Source organism: Octopus sinensis, linkage group LG30, assembly GCF_006345805.1.
Source record: "Octopus sinensis linkage group LG30, ASM634580v1, whole genome shotgun sequence".
NCBI lineage: Eukaryota > Metazoa > Mollusca > Cephalopoda > Octopoda > Octopodidae > Octopus > Octopus sinensis.
This window is the reverse complement of record NC_043026.1, coordinates 10,226,468-10,242,469: the sequence shown is the minus strand read 5'-3', so window position 1 is coordinate 10,242,469 and position 16,002 is coordinate 10,226,468. Positions and strand designations below refer to the sequence as shown.

Genomic DNA, 16,002 nt, shown 5'->3' with positions numbered 1-16,002 from the left:
AATCATTCTCTAATAGTAGTCACTTAACTAGACACAAACTTATTCATACAGGAGAGAAACCATTTCAATGTAATATCTGTGGTAAAGCATTTCGTCAAAATTCTGTCTTAACAAGACACAGACATATTCATACAGGGAAGACAGGAAAAGGGTAGTTCCTTGTTCGCTATATATTTTTAATATTCTTGTGTTTCGTGTAATGGAAAATATGAGTAAAAATATTTCAAAAATTTTATATTTCTTTGTTTTGTTTTTGTAATGTTTGCCTCTCCTTCTTCCACAACTGCTTGTACAGATTCCTTTCCATAATGTACCAAAACCCCTCCTCCTGACAACCCTACATAACAGGCATGTGCCATCAGTAATTACCCAGGGTAGGGCATCGGTGACGTTTGCATAGTGAAACACAGGCATGCGACTGAGTTGGAGGCAGAATTACTTGTGTCTTTAGCATGTAAAGAAAACGTTGTTATAGGAGTGTACACAGCACATGTACTACAGTTGTACTATATATAGTTTTAACACTGGAATTGAGGGGCAGGGGCGAATTATGGCTCTTTAATCTACAAAAAAATATGACATTTTGCATGTTATGGGTAGTAATCAGGGTAACCTTTGTAATTTTATTGAATAAGGGGCAGACTCTGCCGTAAAAGAAAAATGTTACTTTTTGATGGTGCTTTTTACATTCCACTGGCACAGGGGGCCAGTCAGGTGGCGCTGGCATCGGCCACAACTACAGTTTCCATTTTTGATTTTACTTGACTTAGTAGGTCCCCTTAAGCACAGTGTGTCACCCAACGATTCAAAGGTACTTCTGAAATGGGCTGGTTATGCGACACTGGTATAGGCTATGGCTGACAGCTTTTGTGTGTGGCATATGCACAGGAGCAATAAACACCGAAGATGCTCAGCAAACAGATTCCATCACATGCTAGAGGGAGAAACTAGAAATAGTTGATAACTTCTGTTACCTAGGTGACTATGTCTGTAGTTGGTGTGGATGCTCGGAGACCGTTGTCACTAGAATAAGAATAGCCTGTGCAAAGTTCAGAAATATCCGGCCTCTACTGGTGTCAAAGGACCACATGTTCACAGTGAAATGTAGACTGTATGATGCATGTGTGTGTACTGCCATGCTACACGGCAGAGTAACATGGGCCATGACTGTTGAGGACATATGTAGGCTTGAAAGAAATGAAGCTAGTATGATCTGCTGGATGTGTAATGTCAGTGTCCATGCACGACAGAGTATAAGTGCCCTTAGAGAAATGTTGGATATGAGAAGCATCAGATGTGGTGTGCAAGAGAGACGACTGTGTTTGTATGTTCCTGTGCTGCATATGGATGAGGAGAGCTTTGTGAAGAAGTGTCACTCCCTAACAATGGAAGGAACTTGCGGAAGAGGGAGACCCAGGAAGACATAAGATGAGGTGGTTAAGGATGACTTCAAATGGTGGGCTTCACAGAGGCAATGACAAGAGACACAGGCCTCTGGAGATATGCCGTGACTGTGAAGACCCACACCGTATAATTTATAAGGTTGTCCAGGAAGTTATGACCAATGAGGTGTGTAGGAGTATCATCGTGAAAATGTTTCAAGACTAAAGTTCTCGTTAAATAATTCTTTAATAATATCTTGTTTTGTTATTTAATTTATTTCGTGAATCTGCAATTATATTATTTGAGGAATTACAACCGTGTTTCGTGGTCTGCTACCATAACAGATCCTTTATAGGATCCAGTTAGCTGAAGACATCATCAGGAGGAACCACGTCCGGTTTCGGCCCCTACTCTTCTACTGTCTTGACATGACGGTGCCCCCCCTTTCGGAGGTGTCTTCAGCTCTGGTGTTGGGTGCATGTCTTCTTCCTTCTCTTCCCTGGCCTCTTCGATGTATCGTCAGCGAGTGTCAGCCGGTGACTGAGTGTCTCATCAAACTTTTCTCTTTAAATACCTGCCGCAAAGGCTCCAGCAGGCACCCCCAGCAAGTTGTCGTGTGACACTGTCTCACCTTAACAACTTGCTGGGGCTGCCTGCTGGCGGCTGTGCAACAGGTATTTATTTACATTTTTAATCCCCTTCCCCAGTTCCCTGCCCTTTTTCTCACACATGATGTAGGGACATCTATCCTCCAAATTTTCATGTTACACATGGCTAAAATGTCCTGTGAACGAATTCCTTTTAATCAGCTGATAATTCATTTATAATAACTCTAACGCATTCCTCAGCTACCAGATACACACACACATATAACAACACTATCCCTTATGAAACATTTCCGTAAGTATTAAACAATGAAGATCTTCCATGCTTTTAATTCTGTAGACGTTCGGTTTTTTGGCGCATCGATTCTTTGTTTCTCTTCTGTGTTTTATGAACGAATGATGGACTTGATTGTTGCGGGATCTGGCTGCTATTTCTAGCTATCGATGAAAGATGTCTATAATTTGTGCAAGATTTAGCTACTATTTCCAGGTATCGAAGAGAGATGTCTGATTTGTGCGAGATTTAGCTGCTCTTTCTAGCTATGGATGAGAGTTGTCTATGATTTGTGCGAAATTTGGCTGCTATTTCTAGCTATCGATGAAAGATGTCTATAATTTGTCCAAGATTTAGCTACTCTTTCCAGCTATCGACGAGAGATGTCTGATGTGTGCGAGATTTAGCTCCTCTTTCTAGCTATCGATGAGAGTTGTCTATGATTTTTTCGGGATTTGGCTGCTATTTCTAGCTATCGATGAAAGATGTCTATAATTTGTCCAAGATTTAGCTACTATTTCCACCTATCGACGAGAGATGTCTGATTTGTGTGAGATTTAGCTGCTGTTTCTAGCTATCGATGAGAGTTGTCTATGATTTTTACGGGATTTGGCTGCTATTTCTAGCTATCGATGAATGATGTCTATAATTTGTGCAAGATTTAGCTACTATTTCCAGCTATCGACGAGAGATGTCTGATTTGTGCGAGATTTAGCTGCTCTTTCTAGCTATCGAGGAGAGTTGTCTATGATTTGTGTGAGATTTGGCTGCTATTTCTAGCTATCAATGAAAGATGTCTATAATTTGTGCAAGATTTAGCTACTATTTCCACCTATCGACGAGAGATGTCTGATTTGTGTGAGATTTAGCTGCTGTTTCTAGCTATCGATGTGAGTTGTCTATGATTTTTACGGGATTTGGCTGCTATTTCTAGCTATCGATGAAAGATGTCTATAATTTGTGCAAGATTTAGCTACTATTTCCTGCTTTCGACAAGAGATGTCTGATTTGTGCGAGATTTAGCTGCTGTTTCTAGCTATCGATGAGAGTTGTCTATGATTTTTACGGGATTTGGCTGCTATTTCTAGCTATCGATGAATGATGTCTATAATTTGTGCAAGATTTAGCTACTATTTCCAGCTATCGACGAGAGATGTCTGATTTGTGCGAGATTTAGCTGCTCTTTCTAGCTATCGAGGAGAGTTGTCTATGATTTGTGTGAGATTTGGCTGCTATTTCTAGCTATCGATGAGAGTTGTCTATGATTTGTGCGAGATTTAGCTGCTCTTTCTAGCTATTGATGAGCGATGTCTGATTTGTGCGAGATATAGCTGCTCTTTCTAGCTATCGATGAGAGTTGTCTATGATTTTTGCGGGATTTGGCTGCTATTTCTACCTGTAGAAGGAAGGTCGTCAAGCAACAGAAAAAAAAACCGGGTGAAATGCGTAGCTGTATTTCGTGTGTCGCACATGTGTTCGTGGTGAAAGTTGTTGTTTCTTGGTGTTAATATTGCTAATAACTGTTGTTTCTTGTTAAACTGTTGAATAACTTAACTGTTGGAGTTTTCATTTGAAAACACTTAGTGCTTGTGGTAGCACGCGTTGTTCATTCGTCCGTTGCGGGGGAAGAATGTCGTCTAGCAAGGAGCCTACCGTTGGAGCAGAAATGTTTGTTTCTCCTGTTGAGAGGAGGAATTACATGTTGTCCGGCGAGGAGCCGATTACAAGCAGAGAGATAATGGCTTCCCCCGTTACAAGAAGGAATAGCAGAATGGATAATTTGTTTGATTTTTTGGGAGATGTGTCTGAAAGCTCGTCAGAACTTTCACCAGAAGAGTTTCCGAATTTGCAAAAAATAATGGTATTGCGTCGAAAAGAATGATTGGTGTACCTAGCATCCAGACAGAAGCAAAAAGAGCCCCTTGTGGATAGTAAAGAAATATATATTAAGTACCAGTTGTGTACTGGGGTCGATCTGATCGGCTGGCCTGCTTCTTTGAAATTTTGGGCCTTGTGCTTACATTAGAAAGGAATGATACACATAATTAATGGTATAAATGTATAATGAATTGTATGCATTAAAATTTCTAATTTTAGTAAAACCAAGGAGGGGGTTAATGCGAAAATGCTGAAGTAATTTACAATTAGGTTCAGGTTAAACCCAGGGTTGATTTGAAATCAATTTCAGATTATGAGGAGGTAACTTGGGACTTTTACACGTATTTTGGCTGATGCCAGCGCCGCCTTGACCGGCTTCAGTGCCGGTAGCACGTAAAATGCACCAATCCGATCGTGGCCATTGCCAGCCTCGCTTAGCACCTGTGCAGGTGGCACATAAAAATCACCCACTACACTCACGGAGTGGTTGGCGTTAGGAAGGGCATCCAGCTGTAGAAACACTGCCAGATAAGACCGGAGCCTGGTGCAGCCTTCTGGCTTCCTAGATCCCCGGTCGAACCGTCCAACCCATGCTAGCATGGAAAAAATATGCATATATATATATAAAGCACCCACTACACTCACGGAGTGGTTGGCGTTAGGAAGGGCATCCAGCTGTAGAAACACTGCCAGATCAGACTGGAGCCTGGGGCAGCCTCCTGGCTTCCCAGACCCCGGTCGAACCGTCCAACCCATGCTAGCATGGAAAAAATATGCATTTATATATATAAAGCACCCACTACACTCACGGAGTGGTTGGCGTTAGGAAGGGCATCCAGCTGTAGAAACACTGCCAGATCAGACTGGAGCCTGGGGCAGCCTCCTGGCTTCCCAGACCCCGGTCGAACCATCCAACACATGCTAGCATGGAAAAAATATGCATATATATATATATAAAGCACCCACTACACTCACGGAGTGGTTGGCGTTAGGAAGGGCATCCAGCTGTAGAAACACTGCCAGATCAGACTGGAGCCTGGGGCAGCCTCCTGGCTTCCCAGACCCCGGTCGAACCATCCAACCCATGCTAGCATGGAAAAAATATGCATATATATATATATAAAGCACCCACTACACTCACGGAGTGGTTGGCGTTAGGAAGGGCATCCAGCTGTAGAAACACTGCCAGATCAGACTGGAGCCTGGGGCAGCCTCCTGGCTTCCCAGACCCCCGGTGGAACCGTCCAACCCATGCTAGCATGGAAAGCGGACGTTAAACGATGATGATGATGATGTATCTCTCAAAATTTTCCTTTCACCATCATCATTTAATGTTCATTGTCCATGTTGGCATGTGTCGGATGGTTTGACCAGAGCATTGTTTGTCTTGTTTTCCTTTTGTGTCTTTTGTTGTTCGAAAAAATAGTTCATATTCCATGCACTCGTGTTTTTTCTTGTCCAGGTTTCATGATGTCCTGTTCCCACATATGCATACATATATATGTATAGATGCAAGTGTATACATATGCATATTACTCTTTTACTTGTTTCAGTCATTTGACTGCGGCCATGCTGGAGCACCGCCTTTAGTTGAGCAACTCGACCCCGGGACTTATTCTTTGTAAGCCCAGTACTTATTCTATCGGTCTCTTTTGCCGAACCGCTAGGTGACGGGGACATAAACACACCAGCATCGGTTGTCAAGTAATGCTAGGGGGACAAACATACATATATATATATATACATATATACGACAGGCTTCTTTCAGTTTCCGTCTACCAAATCCACTCACAAGGCTTTGGTCGGCCCAAGGCTATAGTAGAAGACACTTGCCCAAGGTGCCACGCAGTGGGACTGATCCCAGAACCATGTGGTTGGTAAGCAAGCTACTTACCACACAGCCACTCCTGCACCTACGTATTTATATATATATTATTTGTTATTGTATGATTGAATGCCATGCATCCTCTTCCAAGTTTTATCTTATTAATTCTGATGTGCACTCTACTATCTTTTTACTCTTTCGTTTTTCTCTTATTCTTTTACCTCCTTTTCTCCCATTATTCTATCCTATTACTCTTTTTCTCTCTTCCTTTCTCCCCTCCACCCCCTCCTGTTTTTTTTTTCTCACTTATCCTATTTCCAATTTTTTCCTCTCCCCTTCACAGTTCTCTATCTGCCACTCTTTCTCCCTTGCTCATGTGGCTCCCACGTGACCATCAGCCATCTTTCTTCTCCTACCTTGCGTTTCTTTCTCTTTCTCCGTTGTAGTTAGATCAAGAAAAATGTGTTCTTGTCTGTTTTCTCTCCAAGCGTGATTTACATGTTCGCCACCACAACCTCGTTTAATCTTAGAAGCCCTCCCTGTTTGTGTTACCAATCTTGACCCTCCGCAAATTCCCTCACAACAGGACATGTTTACACACCAGATTGTTTACACATGTACATATATGACAACTTTACAATATTCCTGCGTATGAAAAAGTCATAACAAATGTTATTGTATAATATATTTAATGAGTGAAGCATTTAAAAGATAATAAACAATAAATACACTGTAATTAGGTTATGCGATATTCAATAAAGAGTAATATGTAGGGTCGTCAGGAGGAGGAAGTGTTTTGGTACAGAAGTCCTTACATTATGGAAAGGAAAATGGATGAGTGATCATGGAAAGAGGGCGAGGTAAAAATTGCAAAAGCAAAAATCTAAAATTTTGGAAATGCTTTTAGAGTTATTACTCCATTGCATAAAACACAGGAATATTAAAAATATATAGCAAACAAGAAACTGTAGAATTACACTCTTCCTTTCTCTCCAGTATGAATATGTTTGTGATTAGTTAACTGACTTCTGTTAGAGAATGATTGACCACAGACAATACAGTGATATGGTTTCTCTCCTGTATGAATACGTTTGTGTCTAGTCACCAAACTATTTACAGAGAATGATTTACCACAGATATCACAATGATGTGGTTTCTCTCCTGTATGAATACGTATGTGAGCAGCTAAGTGACTACTCTGAGAGAACAATTTACCACAGATATCACAGTGATACGGCTTCTCCTTTGTATGAATGCGTTTGTGTGAAATCAAGGCACTACTATCAGAGAATGATTTACCACAGATATCACAGTGGTATGGCGTCTCTCCTGTATGAATACGTTTATGTTTATTTACATGACTACTGTGAGAAAACAGTTTACCACAGATATCACAGTGAAATGGTTTCTCTCCAGTATGTAAACGTTTGTGTGCAGTTAACTGACTATTTTGAGAGAATGTTTTACCACAGATATCACAATGATATGGCTTCTCTCCTGTATGAATACGTTTGTGTGCAGTTAAATTACTACATTCAGAGAATGATTTACCACAGATATCACAATGATATGGTTTCTCCCCTGTATGAATACGTTTATGTCTAGGTAAAGCATTGCTATCAGAGAATGATTTACCACAGATATCACAGTGATACGGATTACCTCCTGTGTGAATATGTTTATGTCTAGTTAAGTCACGATTTTGAGAGAATGATTTACCACAGACATCACAGTGATATGGTTTCTCTCCTGTATGAATACGTTTGTGTCTAGATACGGCACTACTGACAGAGAATAGTTTACCACAGATATCACACTGATAAGGCTTCTCTCCTGTATGAATACGTTTGTGCATATTTAGATCACTTTTCTGAGAAAAAGACTTTGTACAAATATCACAATCATATGATCTCGTCTCTTTTGTCTTGGGTTCAGGGGAAATCAATTGTATATTTTTCTCACTCTTTTCCATTATTTTCCCTCTCAAATCCCAGTTTATATATTTTTCTTCCTTTTCTTCTTTTACTTTATTCTTTACAAACACTTCTGCTGTGGTATTTCTGTCCATTTAGCAACACTTACATACATTAATCCAACTTTAATCAGCACAGAAGCTTCTCTTCTTGACACTCCAGTCGATGACGTTCAGAAATTTGGCTAATAATATTATTTCAGAGCAAATGTTTCACAGGAATTCTACCACAGATTTCTAGAAATAATGCTATACATCTGTTTCATATAATATTTTCTTTTATTCCTTAAAACATGGTAGATATTGAGGATGTTTCTTCTGTTATGTCAATGTCATCTGATGTTCTGAAATTACATAGAAAGAACAGTGTTTTAGTTTATTTTCCTAAAAGTTATGAGGGCAAAACATCGGATCTTGGGAATTTTCCGAAGTCCTCTCTCCACTCCCGTTGCTTTCCGGGTATTTTTGTTTCCGTATTCGTTTCCTACACCTTTTTTTTTTTTAACACCCGTTGCACTTTTTTTTTTTTTTTTTGCGATTTTGTTTCTGGGTAATAATATCAACATTAACCTAGAATTTTTCAATTTTCAAACGTGGCAAAGATGGACAGTGTAGAAGGTGGGGTCAACATAAAGACCTCCCCCCGGGAACAAAAAATAAATAAAGCAGCCTGGTGGGTGTTCACAAGTATGTAGAAAACGAATATGAAAAAAAAAAATTGGGAGTTGACGACCCTCCTTCTACAGGTAGAAATAGCAGCCAAATCTCGCACAAATCATAGACAACTCTCATCCATAGCTAGAAAGAGCAGCCAAATCTCGCACAAATCATAGACAACTCTCATCCATAGCTAGAAATAGCAGCCAAATCTCGCACAAATCATAGACAACTCTCATCCATAGCTAGAAAGAGCAGCTAAATCTCGCACAAATCAGACATCTCTCGTCGATAGCTGGAAATAGTAGCTAAATCTTGCACAAATTATAGACATCTTTCATCGATAGCTAGAAATAGCAGCCAAATCCCGCAAAAGTCAAGGACATCATTCGTTCATAAAACACAGAAGAGAAACAAAGAATCGATGCGCCAAAAAACCGAACGTCTACAGAATTAAAAGCATGGAAGATCTTCGTTGTTTAATACTTACGGAAATGTTTCATAAAGGACAGTGTTGTTATGTATGTGTGTGTCTGGCAGTTGAGGAATTCATTAGAACTATTATAAATGTCTTATCAACTAATTAAGAGAAATCCACGCACCTGGATATCAAAATGCAGCAAGTACTTTCAATGCGCATGCGTATCTCCTCTCTGAAATGTTTCCAGGCAGCTGAGTCTAAATTATCTCCCTTTATGTCATAGTATTTTGTGGTTGGTGAGTTCAAATTCCGCCAAGGTCGACTTTGCCTTTCATCCTTTCGGGGTCGATAAATTAAGTACCAGTTACGCACTGGGGATCGATGTAATCGACTTAATACCTATGTCTGTCCTTGTTTGTCCCCTCTGTGTTTAGCCCCTTGTGGGTAATAAAGAAATAGGTTGATACGCATGTTGAACCCTTTGAAGTTTTGGGGTTTAAATATTTTTTTTTTTGTGATTTTTGAAACCACATTGAATGTCTCAGAGATTCTGTTTTCGATTCTTGAAAAATGCCGTTTGAAATTTCCCCGTGTATTAAGTTAGGTTGAGAACTTCAATAAAGAATCGGTTGATTGTAACAGATGTAACTGTTCTATTAATTGTGGCCTACGATTAGGCTGTCTGCAATATATTCTTATCTACTCTTAGGCACATGGCCCGAGATGTTGGGAGAGGGGCCAGTCGATTAGAACGACTCCAGTACGCAACTGGTACTTAATTTATCGACCTCGAAAGGATGAAAAGCAAAGTCGACCTCGGCGGAATTTGAACTCAGAACGTAAAGACAGACGAAATAGGCATTTCTTTACTGCCCACAAGGGGCTAAACACAGAGAGGACAAACAAGGACAGACATAAGTATTAAGTCGATTATATCGACCTAAGTGCGTAACTGGTACTTATTTAATCGACCCCGAAAGGATGACGGGCAAAGTCGACCTCGGCGGAATTTGAACTCAGACCGTAACGGCAGACGAAATACCTATTTTTTTTATTACCCACAAGGGGCTAAACATAGAAGGGACAAAGTCGATTATATCGATTATATCGACCCCAGTACGCAACTGGTACTTAATTTTTCGACCCCCGAAAGGATGAAAGGCAAAGTCGACCCAGAACGTAACGACATACGAAATACCGCTAAGCATTTCGCCCGACGTGCTAACAATTCTGCCAGCTCGCGCGCGGGACACAGGTCAACGGCAATTTGAGTTCAAATTCCGCCGAGGTCGACTATGCCTTTCATCCTTTCGAGGTCGATGAATTAAGCAAATTAAGTCGATGTAATCGACTCAATACCTATGTCTGTCCTTGTTTGTCCCCTCTATGTTTAGCCCCTTGTGGGTAGTAAAGAAATAAGTATTTGGTCTGCCGTTACGTTCTGAGTTGGTATGCAGGTTGGAGTTGACCAGGTTTAGGTTCTCACCCGTCCCCTCCTATTTATTGCTCAAAACCTTAATTTAAATGTTTATTCCTAGAGTTTAACTCAACAGAAATAAAACCTTATATTTTTAAGCAGCTTCTACATCTTACACTGTTGTTTCTCTATAATTCCAGAACATCAGATGACATTGACATAACAGAAGAAACATCCTCAACATCTACCTTGTGGGTAGTGGTGGAAGCACTCCGTCGGTTACGACGATGAGGCTTCCGGTTGATCCGATCAACGAAACAGCCTGCTCGTGAAATTAACGTGTAAGTGGCTTAGCACTCCACAGACACGTGTACCCTTAACGCAGTTCACGGGGATACTCAGCGTGACACAGAGAGTGACAAGGCTGGCCCTTTGAAATACAGGTACAACAGAAACAGGAAGTAAGAGTGAGAGAAAGTTGTGGTGAAAGAGTACAGCAGGGATCATCACCATCCCCTGCCGGAGCCTCGTGGAGCTTTAGGTGTTTTCGTTCAATAAACACTCACAACGCCCGGTCTGGGAATCGAAACCGCGATCCTATGACTGCAAGTCCGCTGCTCTAACCACTGGGCCATTGCGCCTCCACACCTTGTGGGTAGTAAAGAAATAGGCAATATACAGATATGCAATGGGAGAGAAGTACGCTTTGCTGTAATATATTGCAAGAGAGGAAATACGCATGCGCACTGGCCATACCTCCTTCTTCATGTTGGTTTCTGGTTAAATGTCCAGGTGCGTGAATTTCTCTTACTCAGCTGATAATTCATTTGTAATGCTTATAATTTATTTCTCAACTGCCAGCTGCACACGTATATAACAACACTATCCTTTCTGAAAGATTTCCGTAAGTATTAAACAATGAAAATATTCAATGTAGACGCGTTGATTCCCTGTGTCTTTCTGTTTTATGAATAAATGAGAGATGTCCGTGATTTGTGCGGGGTTTGGCTGCTATTTCTAGCTATGCAAGCTCCTTTCTACATATAACTCGACAAAATCGAAACATTTCGCTTCGGGTATCTCCGTGGGTTGTGGAGTATAGATATAACGGAATTATGCCAGCAATGTCTCGTTTTAAACTTGAAGAAAAAAAAAGCCTTGCATATTTGTTTCCAAGCAGAAACAGAATCGAACTGTCATTTGCTTCCACGGAAATACCCGAAGTGAAACGTATTGATTTTGTCGAGTTATATCGAAAGAATGCCGCGCATCGATTCTTTGTTTCTATTCTATGTTTTATTAACGAATGATGTCCTTGATTTTTGCGGCATTTGACTGCTATCTCTAGCTACGGATGAGAGGTGTCTGGTATGTGCAAGATTTGGCTGCTATTTCTCGCTGCGAAATCTGCCTTCTACACATTCCATCGTTGACACGTTCTCCTTCTTTTTTCTTTCGTTTAAGAAATATTCTGAAATACACTCCAACCACTGAAATGTTCAGAAACCAACATTCTTTTATAGTTTATCGAATGTTTGTTTCTTTGTATAGCTAACGATGTCTGCCCATTCTACTAGCAATTTCTTTCCTCCTAATCTTTATATATAAAAGAGAAGTTGTGTGTCTGTCTCCTACGATTTAGATTCCTAACTACTCCCACATTTTGCGGTGCAGTTTAACCAAAACCGGGTATCTTATAGTCGTGATTCATATCGAGCCCTTCTGGGTATTAGCGCGCGTCTACGATGAGTCTACGATTTTAAAAAAAATTTACCATTTTTTTCCATTTTAATGCATTTTTCGCTATTATATAAGGGAAGTAACTCTCTAAAAATGTCTACGATGAGTCAACGATTTAAAAAAAAATTTACCATAATTTTTTTTCCATTTTTAATGCATTTTTTGGCTATAACTCTCTAAAAATGCTTATATAGTTATTTCCCTTAGAAACCCGAGCAACGCCGGGCGATACTGCTAGTATTGAATATAAAGTTTCTGAAAGTACATTTCAGATAATGGAAACAAGGATTATGTAGGAATTTGTTGAGAAGAGAAAAGTACAATTGAATGGGGATTATGGATAGTTTGTACATTCGACTTTGTTTCCTCATGCTTGTAGGTTTACAATTATGCAACTAAATAAATAAATAAGGTGGAGTTTGGGATCATTTCGGTTTGAACAGCAGTTTTTTCTAGCGGTGTCATATGAAATTGTCACCCATAATTATGACCCTAGTATCGATCTATTGCATTTCAATCTGTTTTAGGGTTAGGGGTGGGGGAAGGGTATCTTTTTTTTCTTCACAAATGTAAATAAACCCAATCTGTTTCTTAAACGAGGGACATATTCATACGGCACAAAATGTTTTTTTACCTCAATAGACATCCTTGATTGGTTGAAATTGCAGAAATTGAAGAAAAAAACCAACAAATATCTTACAAATTATAGAATTTTCTCAATAAAGCCAAGAGAAAAAGATGTTTTATAAACACATTCTACCAGGATACGAAGTTTAAAATTTTTTAGTTACCTAGAAATTATGTTAAAAACTGCCGTTCAAACTGAAAAGATCCGGAGTTTGGAATAGATCAACCACGTAAGTTGGATAATATCCGTTTTGAGGGGGGATTTTTTCAAACTATCTCCACGAATTTCAAAATGCTAGGGATGGGGAACACTTTAATGAAGATACGAAAATATGATTTCTTCTAGCTTTTACTACGCTAAGCGCCATTTCAATTTTTGCGTAACGTAAAATATTGTAGGTAAATGGATAATTTTGGGTAAATTTTGATCTTTTCACCTGTACGATTTTCACTAAAAAAAAAGAAAAAAATATTCAGATTTTTTTTGCGTGGAATCAAATACCCTGACCTAATATGCTGCAACCCCCCTTTTTTTGACGGGTGAAAAAGTGAAGGAACCCCACACACAGGTCCCGGAATCAGTTAAGAATACAAAGACTGAAAGCCCCTTTTTGCTGTAGAGAAGCACTATTGATACTCTGTTTGTAGTTTGGCAATTTCAGAAGTATTGAACAAGAAGTAAACCACTGTATTTAGCCAGAGGAAGCGTTTGGCTGGGAGACTCACTCCCTTATATGGTAGCTGCTGCAAAAGCTAAGAGATGAATGGCTGGTGAGACTTAACAATGAGTACTTTGATGTATTTGGTATGCAGGTTGGAGTTGACCAGGTTTAGGTTCTCACCCGTCCCCTCTTATTTATTGCTCAAATCTTAATTTAAATGTTTATTCCTAGAGTTTAACTCAACAGAAATAAAAACTTATATTTTTAAGCAGCTTCTACATCTTACACTGTCGTTTCTATATAATTTCAGAACATCAAATGACATTGACATAACGGAAGAAACATCCTCAATATCTACCGTGTTTTAAAGACTGAAAGAAAATATTATACAAAACAGATGTATCAGATTGTATTTTACAAATCTGTGGAAGAATTCTTGTGAAACATTTGCTCTGGAATAATATCGTTGGCCAAGTTTCTGGACATCACTGACTGGATAAAATTATAGAAGTGTTGCTAAACAAAGGTAAAACTGGACGTGTTTGTAAAAACAAAGTATAAAAGCAAGGAAAATATATATATACTGGGATTTGTGAGAAAAAGCAATGGAAACGAGTGAGAAAATTTTAGAATTGATTTCCCCTGAACCCATGGTAAAGGAGACAAAATCATATGACTGTAATATCTGTACAAAGTCCTTCCTGCAAAAAAGTAACCTACTTTTGCACAAACGTATTCATACAAGCAAAAAACCATATCATTGTGATATCTGTGGTAAATCATTCTCTCAAAATAGTGTCTTAACTAAACACAAACGTCTTCATTCAGGAGAGAAACCATATCATTGTGATATCTGTGGTAAATCATTCTCTGACAATAGAAACTTAATGAATCACAAACTGATTCATACAAGCGAAAAACCATATCATTGTGATATCTGTGGTAAATCATTCTCTCAAAATAGTGTCTTAACTAAGCATAAACGTATTCATACAGGAGAGAAACCGTATCATTGTGATATCTGTGGTAAATCATTCTCTCTTAGTTGTAACTTATCTACACACAAAAGTATTCATACAGGGGAGAAGCCACATCATTGTGAAGTTTGTGGTAAATCTTTCTCTCAAAATAGTGCCTTAACTACACATAAACGTTCTCATACAGGTGAAAAGCCATATCATTGTGATATCTGTGGTAAATCATTCTCTACGAGTGGCTATGTTATACTGCACAAACATACTCATACAGGAGAGAAACCATATCACTGTGATATCTGTGGTAAATCATTCTCTCATAATAGTAACTTAATGCATCACAAACGTACTCATGCAGGAGAGAAACCATATCATTGTGATATCTGTGGTAAATCAATCTCTCAGAATCGTAACAGAAATGCACATAGACGTATTCATACTGGAGAGAAACCACATCATTGTGATATCTGTGGTAAGTCATTCTCTCGAAATTTTTGCTTAAAACAACACAAATTTACTCATACAGGAGAGAAACCATATCCTTGTGATATCTGTGGTAAATCATTTTCTTTCAGTAGTGTCTTAACTGTACACAGACGTATTCATACAGGAGAGAAGCCTTATCACTGTGATATCTGTGGTAAATCATTCTCTAATGGTAGTCATTTAATGAAACACAAACATATTCATCATACAGGGAAGAAAGGAAAAAAGTAGTTTCTATAGTTTTGTGTTGGCTATATATTTTTAATATTCCTCTTTTTTTCTGTAATTAAAGTATATTCAAATCTTTTAGATTTTTTTTGGTTCGTTTTTGTAACATTCATCTTTCTTTTTTTGATGAATGGACCCCCATCCCAACACTCTTCCTCTTCCTAACAACCTTACACATAATTCTTTCTTGAATATTGCATCGGTAGCTGACTTGGCAGACACCCATAAAATTATCAACCATCGCACAAACAATAACTCTGAGCACCTCTTCAAACTCCACCCGTCTAACACCCGTGGACATATTTACAAAGTAAGAAAACAGCACAGCTCCCATGACTTCAGGAAACATTTTTTCACGCTGAGAGTTGCTGAAGCATGGAACAAACTGCCGGCATCAGTTGTTAGTTGTCGGAGCACTGCATCCTTCAAAACTTCCATGCTTCCTGAGATTCGCCAACACTACACTTGATTTTCTCCCCTCCATACACACACAAGCATGTATCTGACTCATACATTGTTCGCTTTCCAGACATTTCTACATTACTGCATGTACTTTATATGCACTTTCTGACAAGTTGTGGTGCACCTGAGCACTGTATACAATAATTTCATTATTATTATTATTATTGTTTATTATCTTTTAAATACTTCACTCATTAAATATGTTACGTGATACAATTTGTTATGACTCTTTCATACACAAGTTCTCAAATGTGTACATAAATAATGACCCCAAGTACAAAACAGAAGAGACCCCAAAGGAAGAACATGAAGCATAAGAAATTCCTAAGTCACTATGAATAAGGTGATGTCAGCCAGTATTGAGAGAGTATGTGTCGATAGTTGTCTGTGC

General features: G+C 39.1%; 2 protein-coding genes and 1 long non-coding RNA gene across 7 annotated transcripts in view; 1 reads left to right on the top strand and 2 right to left on the bottom strand.

Annotated features, from left to right (window-relative positions):
- The window catches only part of LOC115226337 (zinc finger protein 271-like), a 478,512-nt gene that overhangs the window by 447,723 nt on the left and 14,787 nt on the right, over positions 1 to 16,002 (top strand). Inside the window, exons 1-4 of one of the 5 annotated variants that reach the window (XM_036515247.1) lie at positions 11,127 to 11,336; positions 13,772 to 14,205; positions 14,290 to 14,625; positions 14,710 to 14,907. In XM_036515247.1, coding sequence (XP_036371140.1) covers positions 14,067 to 14,205; positions 14,290 to 14,625; positions 14,710 to 14,907 — 673 coding nt within the window. In that variant the 5' untranslated portion in view covers positions 11,127 to 11,336; positions 13,772 to 14,066. Of the gene's footprint in view, positions 1 to 2,219; positions 2,284 to 11,126; positions 11,337 to 13,771; positions 14,626 to 14,709; positions 14,908 to 16,002 lie in introns of those variants that run through there. The other 4 variants (XM_036515245.1, XM_036515248.1, XM_036515244.1 and 1 more) reach the window with 4 other exon arrangements.
- The window catches only part of LOC115226689 (zinc finger protein 91-like), a 151,591-nt gene continuing 142,169 nt past the window's right edge, over positions 6,581 to 16,002 (bottom strand). Inside the window, exons 15-16 of the mRNA XM_036515233.1 lie at positions 7,509 to 7,619; positions 6,581 to 7,172 (exon numbers count right to left, since the gene is read on the bottom strand). Of these exons, the coding sequence (XP_036371126.1) occupies positions 6,939 to 7,172; positions 7,509 to 7,619 (345 nt within the window). The 3' untranslated portion in view covers positions 6,581 to 6,938. The remainder of the gene's footprint in view (positions 7,173 to 7,508; positions 7,620 to 16,002) is intronic.
- LOC118768562 lies at positions 7,837 to 9,294 on the bottom strand. Its single transcript, XR_005004371.1, has 2 exons — positions 9,085 to 9,294; positions 7,837 to 8,281 (listed from the first exon to the last, which is right to left on the bottom strand). It is a non-coding gene; the product is annotated as an uncharacterized LOC118768562 (long non-coding RNA).